Source organism: Canis lupus, chromosome 9 (genome assembly GCF_048164855.1).
Source record: "Canis lupus baileyi chromosome 9, mCanLup2.hap1, whole genome shotgun sequence".
In the NCBI taxonomy this organism is placed as follows: Eukaryota; Metazoa; Chordata; class Mammalia; order Carnivora; family Canidae; genus Canis; species Canis lupus.
Window position 1 is genome coordinate 62,732,895 of NC_132846.1, and position 18,778 is coordinate 62,751,672.

The following is an 18,778-nucleotide window of genomic DNA, read 5'->3' on the forward strand; positions in this document are numbered from 1 at the left end:
GAGTTTAAATTCCTGGATGTTCTAAACGCAGCCCAGGCTAAAATTACGAAAAAAATATTACTTCTTCATGTGAGCAAGACCAAAGTTAACTAATGTGACTTTGCATAATCTCCGAGGGGATTTGGAGAGTCTGTGCAATCTTCCCAGCCTCACCCCCTTTTTTTTTTCTAGGGCAAAAGGATATTCCCTGAGCAGGCCAGTTGCCCTGCCCCTTTTCTGAAGGAGATCCAAGCAATTGGTAAAATGTCACTAAAACGAAGGAGAGTAGAGGCTTTAAGTTTATCTACATGAGGAATAGCTAAGAGGAAGCAGGAAGGGAATGGAAAGGCTGCTTGGAGCACTTGGTGCTTGGGGACGTTGGAAGTTGCAAGACTTGGAGTTGCAGGGCTGGCTGCCGGGGAGTGGGGAATATTGGCAGGGCCTGTGCAAGGGAGCAAGGAGACGAAGGTGTCTGCTGGGCATTACGGCGCTTCTCCATGCACGTCCTCCAGGATTCTGGTTTTCTCACATACTCATTACCAGCCTGAGTTTCTGTGACTGTGACACCACCTCAGGAACTCCACGCTTCTTCAGGTCACACACAGGTCACACCTCAGGATCGCTCAGACATTCCACACAGCTCCGGCATTCCTCTCAGCATCCACGAGGACGGGGTTGTCTTCACCTGTCAAACCATTTCATGCACCGAGTGGACGCCAGACGTGCTCGTGGAGGCCGACAGCATCCAGACTTTCTAGTACAGCATTTTAGTCATGATGCAAAGGAAAGAGTAATTTCCTGTAGTTTGTACCTGTTGTGTATGAATTAGTGAAATACTCGGAGCCTTTCACAAGTAAAAGCCCTCAATTAATCAGGAGCAGCAAAACAACAAAACAACAACAACAAAACAAAACAAAAACCCAAAAAACAAAAAACGAGCTCATCTCCCCAGGTCAGCAACGTGCAGCATTTCGAGCACCTGTTAGTGGAAGTTTCCAGAGGCCAAAGGGATGCTTGCTATCGCTCTTACGACCCGGTGGATGGAATAAATGACCAACGTTACCAATCAGGTGCAAGATTGTTGGGTTTTTTTTGTTGTTGTTGTTGTCTTTAAGATTAGCTATTTTTAAGACATTTGGCATCACCGCAAGTCACAGACCAGCAAGGGAAAAAGAAGACCTCTGGGTGACTCATTAGCCAAGGAAATACTCTTAGATGATCACGTTTATTCCAGAGACCAAATAATAGCTTAAATGTTGATCCAAAAGTATATGCCAGCTTCGCAGGTCCAAACCCCATTCCGGTTCTTGGAGCAGTAGGTTCTCGGATTTTTGCATATTTTTTGCATATTTTGACTATTCTGTGTTTGCACCATTGCCTTAGTCCTTAGAAGGTCTAGGTCACTGTCTGGGAGTGTTGACAATAAGCTGATCACTTCGACTCACACGTTTTCCAGGTAAAATATTTGCAAGATTGGCGCCCGGCTTCTAGGTTCCAAGGCGGCCCCGCCCACCCCGGCCCCCGGAGCGCGGCTCCGTCCGCGAGGGGATTTGGTTCCCGACGGCTTCCGTAGGGCCCCGTGGCAACTTCCGCCGCCGACGGCCGCCTTGGCGGAGGCACTTCCGGCAGCGGTGGTTCGAGCGGCCGAAGCAAGATGGTGAGTGACTAAGGGTTTCGGCCCGGGGGGCGCGGCGCCACGGGGTCGCAGCGGCCCAAGACGAGGGGACGCGGCGGCTTCCCGAGGCACTCGGTCCGCCCTCCCGTGCGGTCTCCTCGCGGGGGGGGGGGGTGCGCGGCGGCCCTGACCCGACGCACCCGGGGCGGGGGCCGGGGCTCGGCGCGAAGGGCCTCCCGGGCTGCCGAGTGGGGGCCGGGCCTTGGCTCCAGCGGGCGCTTACCCGCTAGTGCACTAAGCAGGTGTGTATGGAGCACCTGCAACCGGGGGGCGGGGGGGCGCAGGCTCCGAGGGCACAAGGGGTGAGCCTGACTGGTGCAGCCAGACCGGGAAAGTGGGAAAAGAGACACGTAACGTGACGGCAGGGGAGCGGGGTAGGGAGGGGCGGGGGGGGCGGGGGCCTGCTTCCCACCGGGTGTCAGCAGAGGTCCCTCCGAGGCCTGAGGTCTGAGCAGACGATGGGAGAGTGGCCCGTGCAGACAGGGAGGCGTCGGTCCAGGCAGAAGGAATGGTGGGTGCAGAGGGCCTGAGATGGGACGTCAGCGGCGCCCGAGCACACGGCCGTGAGGCCCACCTACGAGGCCTTGGGGGTGATGCTCGGACGTGTGCGAGGTACTTTTCCATCATCATCATCAATCATCATCATCACTTTTCCATCATTATCATCATTATTGTTGTTATGTGCGAGGTACTTTTCCATCATCATCATCATCATCATTACTTTTCTGTCATTATTATCATTACTACTACTACTACTACTACTACTACTACTACTACTACTACTGAAGCGTTAGCTGACCCGCAGGGTCGCGAGTTTCAGGTGGGCAACACCGTGGGCAAGTCCATACCGTGCTGCGTGTCACTGTACAGTATTGCCGACTGTATTCCCTGTGTGTGCCCTACCTTTTTGCGCCTTTTATCCCTGTGACTTAACACATTTTATAACTGGAAGCCTGTACCTTCCACTCCCCCCTCACCCGTTTTGCCCGTCCCGCACCCTCTTTCCTCTGGCATCCACCAGCTGTCTGCGTTCGTGGGTCTGTTTCTGCTTTTTTTTTCTTTTTTTTGGTTCCACATATAAGTGAAATCATGGGGTATTTATATTTGCGTGTGGCTTCACTTAGTTTAATACCTGTGGTCTGAATGTCGCAAATGGCAACATCTTTTTTTTTTAATGGCTGAGTAATATCCGTTGTGTTTGTGTGGATTTACACACCACTTCTTTATCTCTTCGTTTATCAGTGGACACGTAGATTGCTTCCGTATCTGAGCTACTGTAAATAATGCCGCAGTAGGGGTGCCTGGGTGGCTCAGTCGGTGAAGCGTCTGCCTTCAGCTCAGGTCATGATTCCGGGGTCCTGGGACTGAGCCCCAAGTCGAGCTCCTTGCTCACCGAGGAGCCTGCTTCTCCCTCTCCCTTGCGCTTCTGCACTTGTGCTCGCTCTTTGTGTCAAACAAAATCTTTTTAAAAAATAATGCCACAGTAAACATAAGAGTATTTTCCAGCATTTTCTTATTTCTCACAACAGTCCTTTCAGTAAGTGAGTATCCTCACTTTACCAAGAAGGAAACTGAGACACAGTAAATGGCTGTGCTAACACACACCCTGTTAGTGTTTTCTAGACAGTATGTAGTAGAGAAACACACAGATGCTGGTGGCCAGTAGACCTGAGTGATTCCTGGCCACATCTGACAAGCTCTGTGTTAATATGCAAGTCACTTAACATCTGTGGGCCTTGGCTTCCTTATCTGTGAACTAGAGGTAATGATAGTACCATCCTCTGGTGTCTGTAGGAATTGAATGAGAGAATACCCTGAGAATGCACACTGCTTGCCATACAGTGAGGGCTTAATAATGAGTATATTTGGTATGGTTATTGGAGACTGAGAAACATCATGTAAAATGCCCCACACATGCAGAAGTTTGGGACCCATTCAGGAATTTGTCCTCCTGAAGCCAGACTTGCAGGATCATGAGAGAAAGGTAGGTGAACATGGGAAGGGTCAGCTGCAGCCAGTTTGGTAAGGGCCGGGTATGCCACTCTAAAGAGTTTGGATGTCACACCATAAATGATAGGAAACATTTGAAAGTTTTTGAGGAGAATGAAAGAATCCTTTGTTTTGTTTTGTTTTGCTTTAAAAGGTAATAGCTGGATTGGTGAGGGGACTCTCAGTTGGGAGGCTAGAGTCCTGGGTAAAAACAGATGGGATCAACAAGAGAGAGTGAAGAGCTGAAGCAGATGGATTTCAGGACCCAGATTTTGTGACCAGACTAATTAAAATCCTGACCCGAACGTTTCTTTTCACCAATAATATTCTATTGCTAGTAGTTACTACGAGTCATGCAAATGCTGAATGCCTTACGTGGGTTACCTCATTTTCAGTAACAAGAGCTAGTATCATCCCCACTTTCCAGTTAAGGACTCCAGGGCTCCAAGAGGTGACCTGACTTACCCAAGGTCACATAGCCTATTAGTGATGGAGTCAGAATTGAAACCCGGATGCATCTAATTCCATAGCCCCGTGTTCTTAGGCTTGTTGCAGTTCCTCCTAAAGAAAGTGGGAATAATGAACCCTACCTTGTAGGACGGTGTGGAATTAATGAGGCAGTGAGGGAAAATGTCTAGTACAGACTTAGGCACATAATAAGAAACCCACAAACACCAGGCAACAGCTGGTTCCTTTAGGGGGTATAAGTAAGTGATTGTTGAAGCCCTGTGATTCAGACACCCCACTGTGGTAGAACTAATTCTGTTCACCAGAATTTCTCAAAGCCCTTAAATACCTTCTTCAGGATAAAGCACAAAAGTTTAAGATTCCTGCGTGTGGAGAAATATATTTGATCTTCACTCTTGTAGGTAACCATGGTATGGTTGTTCTCTGGATAACTAAGCTGGCAGCGTATTAATCTAGGTGTTTCTGAGGAAGTGACTAAGAGGGCTCCTCTATTCAGGTTAAGTTCACTGTTGTTTAAATGCCATCATTTTTGAGGTAACTGTTCTGTGTTAAGCGTTGTTCTGTCACTAAGGAGTCTGATTTAAAATCTGAAATTCCATGAGCTAATTATAATACACTGAGTTCTTAATAACCTAAGGTGATTCAGCGTACAGGTTGGGAAGAAAGACCTGGCCGAGAGCCCCAGGCTTTAGAGATGGGGAGGTATATAAAAGTTGCTATTGAAAGTCTCCTGGGTCTTGGTGTGATCTTAGTAAGGAGTAAATGATTGATAAATCACTGTTGAATAGATAAAATGATTTCTCTTTGGTGGCCTAATTTCAAGAAATATACTCAGTCAAGTAGTTTTATAATAATGTCAAGCTCTATACTTTCCTCTCAAAAAGGGGTAGTCTTAGAACCCCAGCCTCATTATGATACACAAGTTACGTCAATTACTTAATAGAAATGTCCTTATTTAAGATGCAGTCAGTTGCAAGGTGCACCACCACTGATCTCCTAATAGCCTTGCAGGAAAAAAAAAAAAAAAAACTTCTGCATGCTAGATGTACATGTAGACTGCAGGTACACCTTAAATTCAGGAAGGTTACAATGAGGGCGAAGTCTTGGTGTCTTACAGTCACAGGAAAATAAGGATGTTCTTTTGAAGTGATCATGTTCTGAATTTATCCCTCTGATTTCTTTTTTCAGGGTCAAAGTCAGAGTGGTGGTCATGGCCCTGGAGGTGGCAAGAAGGATGACAAGGTAAATGAGCCAGATAGGTCTGTGATGTGAGTAAATTATGGAACCTATCAGAGATGTCAGCTGAGAAGTTCTTTGAGGATTCAGAACTTTCAAAATGCAAAATAAGTGATCCTTGTAGTTATTTACCCGGCCTGGCCTATAGACACAGTGTCTTCCTGATGTTTTAGAAAAGATTATTGACCTGTCAAGTAAGTAGTTACGAATTAATGATTTTTAAATGTATAAAATAACATTGCAGAGTGTTAAATTGCCTGTAATTTTAGTATTTAGTATCCTTAAATGTGAAGAATTGTCTCATTATTTCAGCCCAAACTTTTGGTATGTAATTCTGAATTCTGAACTCTAGTCCTTACTGAATAATCACTGGGTATTATAAAAAGAAAGATCAGTTACATTCACCAATTAAAACTGCAGGAATGTAAAACCTAGTTTTATTTTTAAAAGGACAGTTTTTAATAGCATTCTGAAAGATAAGGAGATTACAGCCCCTAGAAATAGATGACGGTCCTACAGAAAGAAGTTTGTGTTTTGATATGATTTGTGTGGTTTTTGTTTTTCCTGCTGTTCTAAAAATTCAAGGACAAGAAAAAGAAATATGAACCTCCCGTACCAACTAGAGTGGGGAAAAAGAAGAAGAAAACAAAGGGACCAGATGCTGCGAGCAAGCTTCCACTGGGTAAGGACACGGTCCCTCCTTGCACTCGATTCTGTGGGAACCATCCGTGTGTATGTAGCTCAGATCTGAATGTGGAGGCAGGAAATGGGGTGGCTGAAGCTCTGACTCCTGCGTGTGGCACTCCGCTAAGCTGGAATAAAAGCTGTGTTTTGGTTTTAGCAGCATACAAACAGGGCACAGCTGTGTCTCACTTTAAGAAACTCCAATAATTCCCTTTAGGTAACCAGCTTCTCTGATGTACAGAATGTGTAGTTTTGGATTAGAAAATTCACATTGAGCATGAATAACTCTTAGAAACTCATTTCATGAAGAAATGGAAGACCACTGTGTTAGAATATGAACGTAGTTTCATATTTCATAGTTTCAGCATAGACTAAACTTCAGATTGGGTGACCTGACCCAGCCCACCTCTCCATCTGCAGCCCCGTCCAGTCCCCTTGCTTGCTCTTCACACAGCCCTGCCTTGTGTTCTTTGACTCTTCTGCACATTGGGGATTTTTGCTCTTTGCTTAGAAATGTTCTTCCCTCAGTCCTTCCCATGGCTGCCTGCTTCTCAGTGCTTCAGCTCACATTCCTCCTCCACTTCCATCTAACAAGTGTCTTCCTGCTTCGATGAAATAATTTTTAAAATACTTCTTGGTTAAGAATGAAAGGGAGTCAGACAATGAAAAACATGCTATTAATCTACCATAATAAATCAATATGGTATTTTTTGGGGCGGGGGGGAATCAATATGGTATTGATGATGAGTAGATCATTAGATTGCCAGAGGATCACAGGAAGTCCAGAAACAGTCAAATTACATGGATAATCAGAATGTAGTAAAGGTGACGTTTGAGTTCTGGGGGAAGAGGGGGAGTTGTTTAACATAAATGGCTGGCATCTTTTATTTGCTATTGAGAAAAAAATGAAACTGGACCCCTTTTTGCCAGATGGGTTACAGTTATGAAAATAAATGAATAAATGAAAATTTAGGAATATATTTAACCTTAGAGAAAAAGAGACGTTTTGAAGAAGAAACTCAGAAACCACAAAAGAAAAAGTTGACATTTTTGTCTATGTGTGCTACAATTCCTGTGTAGCATGAGACTTCAAGCCAAAAGAAAATGCTTGCTATGTATATTAACATCACTAATATTTCACAGTCCTGTCACAGACGGATGCTTTGCTCAGCTCGCCCGCAACCATGTACTCTGACTGGACAGCACTTAGACCTATTTCTCTTAACACCGGTGGGGGAAAAAAACACCAAAGCAAACTATCTTTGGGGTCATTGAGGTTTTTTTCTTCTTACAATTCACTTAGCGGATGTTTTGCCATAGACCTTGTCCTCATTTTTACCCGCTTACAACTGCCAAAGTCCCTTTTCCCTTTGCATTTAGGCACCGCATACTTAGGATCACCAGACCTTGAATATTTTAGACTTTCAACTAAAATAAGCTTACTTTAAGTCTTAGCCTTTTTTTCTTAAGGATGAACTTAATTGTAAACTTCAAGCTCCAAATTAATAAAACTTTCTTTTTAATTACAGTGACACCTCACACTCAATGCCGGTTAAAATTATTGAAGTTAGAGAGAATTAAAGACTATCTTCTCATGGAGGAAGAATTCATTAGAAATCAGGAACAAATGAAGCCTTTAGAAGAAAAGCAAGAGGTAAATTGAGAAATATTGCATTAACTTGCACTTCACAAATTAATAGTTTTAGGTATAGAATTCAGTAAGTGAATGAAATATCAAGTAGCTGACTCATTCAGGCTTTTATGAATCATTACTGGCTACCTCTTAAAAAGCACCACCTGCTTTGTAAATGTCATGATATCTAGTAAAACTGTCAGCCCGTGTGCTTTTTAGGTTTAATCTGCTTTTCCTTCATAGGAGGAAAGATCTAAGGTGGATGATCTGAGGGGAACCCCAATGTCAGTAGGAACCTTGGAAGAGATCATTGATGACAATCATGCCATCGTGTCTACATCTGTGGGTTCAGAACACTATGTCAGCATTCTTTCCTTTGTAGACAAGGATCTGCTGGAACCAGGCTGCTCTGTCCTGCTCAACCACAAGGCAAGTTGATGTCTTGTGGACATCACTAGGAGTGCTTTCTCCTTCCTCTCAGATCTGTCCATTCTTGCCGTTTTGTGATTGGCATTGCTTTGTTATGAATGGATTGTGTGAACCTCACATTTCTGCATTAAAACTGATGTTCTCTCTTAGGTGCATGCTGTCATAGGGGTGCTCATGGATGACACAGATCCCTTGGTCACAGTAATGAAGGTAGAGAAGGCCCCCCAGGAAACCTACGCTGATATCGGGGGATTGGACAACCAAATCCAGGAAATTAAGGTAGGGCTAAGAACGAGCTCTGGGTTTCTAGATTTTTGGTTTCTTACTACTATCTCATTTAGGGTACTTGGAGTTATTTTGCATATTTTGTTTTTTCTTTAGTGATCAAAGCAGTAAGTGACTTAGAGCTTGCCAGCTGTGGGGTTTTGTACTTGTTCTTTCTTTCTTTCTTTTTTTTTGAAAGATTTTATTTATTTATTCATAGACACAGAGAGAGAGGCAGAGACACAGCAGAGGGAGAGGGAGAAGCAGGCTCCATGCAGGGAGCCCGATGTGGGACTCAATCCCGGGTCTCCAGGATCACACCCCAGGCTGCAGGCGGCGCCAAACCTCTGCGCCACCGGGGCTGCCCTGTACTTGTTATTTCTATTTCCTAACTCAGGATTAACAAATAGTATGATTGTTCTTCCAGCAGCTGCAGCTTAATCTTTTTGATATGCAACGTTTAATTATCTGTGTGAATATATGTTTTCCTCTATGTTGACTTTTACTATGGCTATCTAGAAACCTCCAGTGGGGTGTGGGGATAGTGTGAGTGGAGAAGTGAAGTGGTCATTCAGGTTTGCTGTGGGCTAGCCATCTGCAGGGAGGTCGTGCAGAGCTGTCACAGATCTGGGAAATAGCCATCACGTCCATTGGTGTAACAGCAATCAGAAAATCTTGCCAGTTCCTTTCTGTAGCTTCATTGAAAGGGGGGTGTATTTTCACTTTAAGCTCCTTTTGGTCAGGAAGAACTTAAATGTTGCTCAAGGCTGACTTCTACAGGACAGTGAGAGGGAAACTGGGTGAAACAGGAAGGGCACGGGTGCTGGGAGCTTCGGGAGAACATGTTCTCCTTGGTCTGTCCCTCCTGCTAGATGAAATCAGGCACATGGTCTCTTACAAGATTAAGTGACAGCTTAGCTTGTTTTTGTTGAAAGTGAGACCAAGGGATCCCTGGGTGGCTCAGCGGTTTAGCGCCTGCCTTCAGCCCAATGCGGGGTCCTGGAGTCCCGGGATCGAGTCCCACATCGGGCTCCCTGCATGGAGCCTGCTTCTCCCTCTCCTTCTGACACACATGAGTGTGTCTCTCATGAATAAATAAATAAAATCTTAAAAAAAAAAGAAGAAAGAAAGTGAGATCTGTTCATGATGCCAATGAATGGATCTGATAATTTCAGTAAGAAAGCATTTCATTTTTTACCAAGTATTTGTTTCTGTAGGAATCCGTGGAGCTTCCTCTCACTCATCCTGAATATTATGAAGAGATGGGTATAAAGCCCCCAAAGGGTGTCATTCTCTATGGTCCACCTGGCACAGGTATGTATGCTCTGGGTTCGACTTTCTGGACACTCAGCTAATCTCTTAAGCCACAGCAGTAGCTTGTTATAATTATTTAGTTCTTGAGTAAGGATGCCACAATTCCTTAGTTTAAAACAAGATTCTCTAAGCAACATTTTGGACATTTTCTGAATAGATACAGAAACATACCTATTACATAAAAGTATACTTATCTGTATAGTAGGTGGTAAGAAATTGAATTATCTTAGACTCGAAATTGTACACTTAACAGACTTGATGTGTTAAAAACCAGTAAGCAACACCCTCCCCATCCCTCCTCAGTGTGAGTGCATTTACAATTTCTTTGAATTCCTCTTTGTAATCAAGTAATTAGATTTATGTACTGTAGAACATAAGACTTTAAAGTATTCATAAAAGTAACGTGAGTCCAATAAAAATACTCATAAAGGTAACATAAGTCCATTAAAAAGACTTTGTAAGACACAAAATAAACCAGGACACTCAACCTTGGCTGTACATTGGAATGACCTTCAAGCTTTAAAAAAATACCGATGCCTGGTCTCATCCCTGAAAATTCTGATATGTTCATCTGGAGTGTGGCCAGGAACCAGAGCCGTGGTGGAGAACCACGGATTTAAAAGCTATTCTGTGTTGTTCATATTGGGTTCATTCTCTGGTCCATTGTACTAAATGAATATAATGGATAAATAGATGAAGATAAAAATATATAGTTGGTTCATTATGCAATTAGTTGACCCAAATAAGTTGTACAGCCCAGGACTTGGTTCACTGCTATAAATTCCAGAGGAAGCACAGTTACTTGAGTGAACGGATTGCAGAGGATTGCCCACAGCGGAGGGACTGGGAAACAACTGAACTCAGAGGCATGGAGCTTTTGCAGCTATCATCTTTTACGGCCCAGGCAGTGAAGTCTCAGAGAAGCCGGTGACTAGGCCAAGGCCGCAGGAGCTCTGGGACTTGAGCTGGTAACAGGGCTGGAGCTGGAATGCAGGCATCCTCACCTGCAGCTGTGGGCTGCCTTTGGTGTGCGCGCACTGCCAGGGGCTGATAGGAGGTGGGGTATAGCAGAGGGTGACAGGCCCGTCAGGAGGAGGAGCCTGGTTTGGTGATCCCTCTGCTATTGAAGTGCCCCAGGACCCAGCCTTGGCTGCTTCTGGACTGGAAGGTGCCATCCACTTAGGAGGTCCTTTTTGTCTTCTGCTCACTGTCCTTAATCAGTATTCTCAGAATTCTATGCTTCTAACCCCCAGACCTGTTCCTCTGCCTATCTGACCAAAAAGACATCATTGCCACAACATGTTGCAAAGCTTAGTGCCTTATCCCCCTCCCTACTTGAACGAAGTCTTCTACATCACTCACCAGCAGCTTGCAGGGCCCCCCTTCTCCTGCAGGCCTGAGCTTGGTCCTTTACTGTCCCAGTGTCTTGATGCCATTCCCTGGCCCTGTGCCCATGTCCTCACCATCAAAGGGGCCAAGGTTTCCAGCCCTGAAGTTCACAGGGTGGCTGCCAAATCTCCTATCTTTGACCTGAAATAGAAATATCCAGGAATGGAGCAGGATTGGAAATGTTTGAGATCATCCCTGAGACTGGGGAGAGGAACTTCCCCATGAGGGCACACCACAGACTGAGAACTCTCTAGAACTTCCAGCAGCTCTCAGCTGTCGGCTTCATTGGGAGCCAGTCCTGCCTCAGCTGAGCCTTGGGCAAGCCTGCCTGGCACAGGCGTGACTCTCAGCCCCAGGCATGCAGCCCTGGTGCTCCAGGACTATAGTTCCTAGGCCATTTCCCATCACTGATAGTTTCATAGGAAGTTGAGTTTGGATCTCTAGCCCTGGGTACATGGATTGGGTTAAAAACCTCTGCAATTTTGAATAACCCAGTAAAACGTATTTTCTGACATTATGATGATGAATTTAGGAAGTTAAAAATAATCAAAACATTACTTAGGTTTTTGTCAGTTTTCTCTTACCTGCCTTGGAGAACGGAATGTCGAGACACCTGAATGGGGGCATGGCTTTTCATCCACTATCTGCCAATTTCTGATGGCCATTTAAGGGGGTAGTGACAGAGCTTTTAAGTTAAAACAGCACTTGAGGGGTTTCTTCCTTTGTCCTTTTCTTTTTTAATCTAAAACAGGTAAAACCTTATTAGCCAAAGCAGTAGCAAACCAAACCTCAGCCACTTTCTTGAGAGTGGTTGGCTCTGAACTTATTCAGAAGTACCTAGGCGACGGGCCCAAACTCGTTCGGGAATTGTTCCGAGTTGCGGAAGAACATGCACCATCCATCGTGTTTATTGATGAAATCGATGCCATTGGAACAAAAAGGTACACCTTTCTCTTAACTTTGTGTTGATCAGGTCAAAACTGTAGCTCTTCTCAGCACAGTGATCACCGAGTACCCACTATATGGCCTGCACGTTGGTTTGCCACAGCTCCTGCCATCCATGGCTCTCTATGGGTGCTTCAGGCTCTGCTCTCCCAGGTGCCAGCCAGCCACCACCCGGGAGCTGTGACTGCCTGGAGAGCAGTCCATGACCTTGTCCTGAACATCTGCTCTGAGCCAGGCATCATCTGGACTTTGGGGACACAGCCCCTGCCCTCGAGGAGCCCCAGTCGGGTTAGGGCTCAGATACCACATGTGGAGACTGAGTTAATGATAGAACCTCAGGCATGAAAACTTCCATGATTTAAATAATGTAACGTGGTGGTTGGGAGGGTGTGCTGATTTTGTTGCTAGAATTCATTGAGGGTGTCAGAGGTTGCCAGAGCTGTTACTGATTTTACCCTTCAGCAGGAGATCAGTTAGGTTTTCACTCGTTTTCTTCTTTTTCAAAGATACGACTCAAATTCTGGTGGGGAGAGGGAAATTCAACGAACGATGTTGGAACTGTTGAACCAGTTGGATGGATTTGATTCAAGGGGTGATGTGAAGGTCATCATGGCCACAAACCGGATAGAAACCTTGGATCCAGCACTTATCAGACCAGGTCAGGTTTGCTTTTGTTCCTTCATGGAGAATTGCCGGGTTTATGTGTCTGTAAGTGCACTTTCAGGGGATTTAAAATGATACACACTAGGAACACCCGGGTGGCTCAGTGTGTTGAGCATCTGCCTTCAGCTCAGGCCATGATCCCAAGGTCTTGGGATGGAGCCTCACATCAGGCTCCCTGCTCAGAGGGGAGCCTGCTTTCTCCCTCTGCCTGTGCCCCTGCTCATGTGATTGTTCTGACAAATGAATAAAACCTTAAAAAAAAAAAAAGACATATCAAGGCAAATCCATTATTGAAGTACAGAGTAACTTACTAAAAACTGTCCCCTGAGGGAAGCCCGGGTGGCTCAGCGATTTAGCACCTGCCTTCAGCCCAGGGTGTGATCCTGGAGTCCCGGGATTAAGTCCCACTCAGGCTCCCTGCATGGAGCCTGCTTCTCCCTCTGCCTGTGTCTCGGCCTCTCTCTCTCTGTCTCTCATGAATAAATAAATAAACTCTTAAAAAAAAAAAAAAAATGTCCTGAGGTCGGACGGACATGATGCAGTGGGTGCAGCGTGCGTCTCTTAATTCCAATCTTAAGTGGTGATTCTTTCCCATTATGAAAATTTTTTTTCTGAAGTAATTCACATGCTAAGTCAGGTTCATTTTTTTACATTCAGGTAATACCAGAGCAGCAGTGGCTAATTTGTTTTTAACACGATCTGTCCTCATCCACTACATACGCCATTCAGGAACCACTCCTTTACTTCTGCGGGTACCAGGGCAGAGAGGAGTTCTTTGAAATGGGATGAGTTCAAATGTAGATAATTACAAACTACAGGAGTGTTTGCTCCTCAGGATATGGCGCAAACTGCGTGAGTGAGGAGACCGGCTCAGGCTGCTCCCGGAGCCAGAGCCACACCTGGGGACCGCACAGGGCCGTGACTGGAAATGTTTTCTACCTGCAGGCCGCATTGACAGGAAGATTGAGTTCCCCCTGCCTGACGAAAAGACTAAGAAGCGCATCTTTCAGATCCACACAAGCAGGATGACGCTGGCTGATGATGTGACCCTGGACGACTTGATCATGGCTAAGGATGACCTCTCTGGTGCTGACATCAAGGTGAGGCCTGGGCTGGAGTGTACTGCTCGATGTCGTGTGTGTGTGTGTGGGGGGGGGGGGGGGGGGGGGGGTGGAGGGAGGGAGGGGACGTCTCTTCCCAGAGGACCAGAACAGAGCCAGGCCTGGGCGCTGAATATGGGTCCAGCTGCTTTGCAGGTGAGGACCTGGCTGTTTGTCAGGTGTATGTGCAGGGGTTGGGTGGGGACAGCACATGTGGGGCCTTTTCATGCCAGAGCCTGCCCTGAGCTGCATAGTGTTGGCCTCCCTAGAACTAGGTTGGTGTCTTCGTTAGAGTAAAAGTTCTTTTCAAAATGTAATCATTTTAAAATTTTGCACTACCTTTATATTTTGAAATTTTGAAGTCTTCAGAAAAGTTGCAACAGTAGTAAATACTGATACATCCATCACCTCGATTTATCAAAAGTTACCATTTTATTGCTTTGCTTTATCTTTTTGTTCACAAATAACATTTTCTTTTTTGCTAAACCATTTGAAATATCCTGAAGGCCAAAACCAGATAGAAACTTCAGTGTCAGGACTGTGTTTTTGTCCTGTCATGTTGCCTGGGTTCTAGTTTTACTTTTGACAAGTGATGACTGAGAAAATAAATGTATCACCATAAATATTGTCCTGAGATTTACGCCTTTTCTCTCATGACCGTAAATGAAATGGATGCTCTCTGGTGTAAATGCCTCCGTGGCCTGGGAACATTGCTCCCTGCACATTGAGAACTTCCCTACCAGGCCACCCGCTGGTTAGAACCGGAGTCTGTCCTCCCCTCAAAGCCACTTCTGATCCTCTGAGAAAATAATTACAATGTGTAAAACATTCAAAAAGATCTTTTTTCCCCAAATGGCTTAAGCAGTTTGTTTAGTCTGCGCGTCTCACGCCTCACTCAAAGTCGCTCTCGAGTTGTTAGAATGCAAATAAAAAGTATTTCCCTTTCTGAACATACCATTCTTTCTTACAGGCCATCTGCACAGAGGCTGGTCTGATGGCCTTGAGAGAGCGTCGGATGAAAGTAACAAATGAAGACTTCAAGAAATCTAAAGAAAATGTTCTTTATAAAAAACAAGAGGGCACCCCCGAGGGACTGTATCTCTAGCGGACCAGAGCTGCCTTCAAGGAGATGGTTGGGCGTGTCCTGACCCCTCCGAGGGAGGAGGTGGGGGAAGCCCCCGGAGGAAACCATGTTCCAGTTGATCTTTCTTAGCAAAACCTCCCGTGTACCTTTTTGCGCGTGATGTGTAGGACACCCCCTGGGCTGCCTTCCTCTGTGGGTCACGTGCAGTGCTCTGTCCCCAATAAAGCGTGATCCCCCTCCAGCAGTTCATCCTGTTTCTGCAGCCTCCACACTGGCACTCAGCAGCAGCAAGCAGGTGGAGGCTCCTGGGTGAGGACTGGATGCAGACTCCACACCTCTTGCCCAGCTGACAGCAGCTCACGGGGAAGTGTCTCCACTGTCTCAGCAACAAAGGCTGAGAGGGTGGCCATGGCTTTAAGGAAACAGCTTTCGGCGCTGGAAGGTCTGCAGATCAGGTGACCTCACACGGCGTCTTGGCACCCTGGGGCAGGAGCAAAGTGTGGTGCTCCTGCGGGGAACCCGCGGCCGCCTGAGGGCCCCCCTGCCCTGCCACCCCTCGTGCTTCCTTCCATTCAGGAACCTCCTCCATCTCCAGGGCCTTCAGACCAGTGCGAGCCTCCCCTTCCCCATCTACTGCCGCACTTCTCCCCGTTCTGGGCACTTCCATGTGCAAGCTGGGAAGGAGGTGGGGCAGCTGAGGCAAGTGGCCACTCAGGCCGCCCGTCTCCCCGGTGTCCATCCCTCTCTAGCCACACACTGGCTTTTCTGCATGGGATGCCAAAGAAATACAACTTCAGCAATTACAGACATCATGGCTTTTAGGTTTTTGGGGTTTTTTTGGGTTTTTTAGAGCAGGACCTCAGAATAATTAACTGGGAGGAAACTGCTTTAAGAGCTAATAACTGCAAGGCAGGTCCTTTTCAGAAGAAAGTGGTCTGAACGTGGGTATTTACATTTCACTCCACTCACAGCCCTCAGAATCAGGGACGTGGCCCATCTCGGGCAGGGCTGGGTCTGCACTCTCCTCACGTGGCCGCCTGCCCCTCTGCAGCAGGGCCCTTCCCTTGGGCAGGGCTTGCCACACGTGGGTGCACCCGAGCCCCCAGGGCTCCTGGTCACCTGTAGACTGGCAGCTGGGCTGAGGTGCACCTGCGAGGCTGCGTCCCTAACAGGCACCCAGACACTGCTGGTCTGCAGCTGGGCAGTGGCAGGAATGGGGGCTTAGGGGTACGCTGGGTAGAGGCCAGAGCACCCAAGCCTTGCTCTGGCCCGAGGAGATGGGCAGTCTGCTCTCCTCACCAGCCTGGGGACCGGTTCTAGGGTTGAGTAACCAGAGCTTCCCTGGCATCACCGCAAGGCCCAGAGACCCCGGGCAGGACCACCAAGGGGGCCAACCCACAGGGCACACTGGCTGGGCAGAGGAAGGGTGGGACCAACCGGGCCACCGTGGGACATTCAGTATCACTGGGCACGGTTCTCACCTACACGTCCACATGGTCACATATATAATATGCAAACAGAAGCTTCTAGGTTGTCTGCACATCCCAAAATGTGCAAGAGGTAAGACACGGATAGCCTAGGTACAAACACTAAGATCAGAAACTTCAAAGGCAGAGGTCTTGCAAGCACACTCAGGCCCATGGTCCACGTCGGCACCCTCCTGCCTGGGCTCTAGTCCTCGAGCAGGAGCTCGAGCTCCTCCATGGGCAGGCGCACCCGGAGCTCCTTCTCTGTCATCAGGTCCAGGATCTCCTGCATCTCCTCAGGGAAGTGCTGCACAGCGTCCAGGTACAGCACCTAGGACAAGGAGGCCTGCACTGTCCACGCGCCGTCCCCTGCCCCATCCCCCGCCCCGTCCCCCTTGGCAGCACCACACACGGCACACGCTGCCAGGAAGACACAACTCAGGAGCAAGGCCGCCTGGTTCCCCGGTGGCCCAGGGACCCCTACACCAGGAGCACCCAAACTCTGGGCAGATGATGGCAGCCCCAGCAGACACTGGCCCCGTGCAGGGCGAGGCTTCCCTAGCAGGTCTGGGGGTGCCGTCCCCAGTGACACGGATGGTGGGTGTGTGCAGACCCCGTGGTCTCGGGGACTCACCTTTGCCCAAGGACAACTCTGCAGGGCTTTGTAGAACACGCCTTTGCTCCTCTCTCTGTTTCCTGAGGAAACCTGAGGCAGGGGAGGAATTGGAAGGTTCACTGGAGCAGACGCTAAGGCTATGGAAACCACTCTGGGTGCCCCGCACGGACCCACAGGGGGCTCACGGCACCCAGCCAGCCCGCGGAGGGGTGGCACCGTCATGGCGGCCCCGGGCCTGAGGCCCTGCGCCATGGGGTGGGTGCAGGCGGGGCTCCGTGACCTCGGTTCACCTCCTCCCTCCCCGGGCCAGCAGGCCTTGGGTGTCACAGGAGGCTCAGGCCTTGATGCAACACGGGGACCATTTGATGAGATCTCAGAGGAATGAGACCCCCGTCCCCCGTGGCTCCTCCAGGGAACCCCAGCCTGGCAGAGCCGCCCCCGGGTCAGCAAGCACCTGCATTTGCTCAAGGCTTCTCCTGGCCCCCGCCTCCCCAGGCGCATTCCCACGGGGACAGCTCACTAGTGGCCACTGGCTCTACCCGCCCGGTGGCCGGCACACAGCATCGAGGACAACAGAGGGCTGCTGGTGGCCCTCCCGGAATCAGGGACAGCACCTAGAGAGCCTGGGGCTCGGGCGCTCCGGCCACCGAGGATGGCCGCCCCACCTTCCCGGTTCCTCCAGGCTGATGCCCAGAAACGGCCAGCACCCGTGAGCACAGGCTGTCACCACCCCCGGAGCCTGCTGCGGAGCCCAGGGCACTGCTGTGCCCCCTCGGCCCTTTCGAGGCCGGGCCTCCCCAGTGAGTGGAGTTGTCCTTCCTTCACGCACCAAAACATCCCAACGTGCTCTCATACGCTTGAGACACCATTTCCTGGTTTCTGAAAGAAGCACAGATGGCACTGCCGTCCTGTCAACCGCTGTATTTGGGAGGTGCCCTGGTGATCCTGGAACCCAGCAAATTCAGGTCCGACGGTGGCGAGACTCCGGCGCAAACTGCTCTGAGTTCCTCCATCAGCGCTGCACACGCCTGGTCCGCCAGGGACAAAGGGCTCGGCGCCCGGCGCACTGGTGGCTCCTGGCCCGGCACCCACCCTCTCCCGCTCAGCAGAGCTGCCCTGGTGCCCTGCACCCTCCTTCCTCGCCCTCTAAGTCCCTCGTCCTCACAAACCATAACTTCATGGCCATTCCTGCGTCCAGGCTGACACAGGTGACGGGTGACCCCACAGCATCGGGACGGTGGGTGGACTGGAATGAGCACAGAACTGAGGGGACACTGCGGGCGGAAGAGCAGAGCGGGGGCTGGTCCCTGTGTAACCTGGGTGCCGCCAGGGACGACCGCTCTGCTGGGTGACTGGGAGCCAGGGCTTCGCAGAGGCCCCTTGTCGGCGGCGGGGGGGGGGGGGGGGGGGGGGGGGGGCGGGGAGCCTCACACATGCCCTGAAGGCCGCGGGCCCCCCACCCAGCCCCGAACCAGGGGGCTGGGCTCCTGCCCCCCTGACGGAGCAGGTGTGCAAGTTCTCCGTTCAGACGTGGGCTGCTGGGGCTCAGTGACCGCGGCTTGGGCACCGCTGTGTCCTCTCACCGGAAGGGCTCAGGCTTTTGTAAAATTCCACTCTCTTTTCTTATCTGAGCAGCCGTTAGCGAATGTAATTTTTTTAAAATTACTGGACCAAGTGATATCCAACCCAAACAGAAAGCTACGTTTCCACGACACCTGAGTGTTCCTGGGAGGTGACGACAGTCCTGCTGGAGGCTTCCGTCCTCCCCACCAGCAGCTGAACTGAGGGCGACTCTTCACCCGCCCACCAGCTCTTGTAAGCGGCGGCCTCAATACAGCCTGACT

General features: G+C 48.7%; 2 protein-coding genes across 5 annotated transcripts in view; one reads left to right on the forward strand and one right to left on the reverse strand.

Annotated features, from left to right (window-relative positions):
• The first annotated feature begins 1,534 nt into the window (after positions 1 to 1,534).
• Positions 1,535 to 15,093, forward strand: PSMC1 (proteasome 26S subunit, ATPase 1). The gene is made up of 11 exons (XM_072839672.1): positions 1,535 to 1,636; positions 5,300 to 5,353; positions 5,933 to 6,029; positions 7,561 to 7,685; positions 7,908 to 8,093; positions 8,244 to 8,372; positions 9,575 to 9,671; positions 11,812 to 12,001; positions 12,512 to 12,663; positions 13,614 to 13,768; positions 14,739 to 15,093. Exons 1-11 carry the CDS (start codon positions 1,634 to 1,636, stop codon positions 14,871 to 14,873), a joined length of 1,323 nt encoding a protein of 440 aa, XP_072695773.1. The 5' UTR covers positions 1,535 to 1,633; the 3' UTR covers positions 14,874 to 15,093.
• Positions 14,182 to 18,778, reverse strand: part of NRDE2 (NRDE-2, necessary for RNA interference, domain containing) — a 49,762-nt gene continuing 45,165 nt past the window's right edge. For all 4 annotated transcript variants that reach the window (XM_072839668.1, XM_072839669.1, XM_072839670.1 and 1 more), the window contains 2 exons: positions 16,953 to 17,024; positions 14,182 to 16,649 (listed from right to left, as the gene is read on the reverse strand). In XM_072839668.1, coding sequence (XP_072695769.1) covers positions 16,524 to 16,649; positions 16,953 to 17,024 — 198 coding nt within the window. In that variant the 3' untranslated portion in view covers positions 14,182 to 16,523. The remainder of the gene's footprint in view (positions 16,650 to 16,952; positions 17,025 to 18,778) is intronic.

What these genes read in the sequence shown, in the direction of transcription:
- PSMC1 (XM_072839672.1), top strand. An exon ending in CTTTAGAAGAAAAGCAAGAG is followed by an intron (nt 7,686 to 7,907) that starts GTAAATTGAGAA and finishes TTTCCTTCATAG; the next exon opens with GAGGAAAGATCTAAGGTGGA. An exon ending in TCCAGCACTTATCAGACCAG is followed by an intron (nt 12,664 to 13,613) that starts GTCAGGTTTGCT and finishes TTCTACCTGCAG; the next exon opens with GCCGCATTGACAGGAAGATT.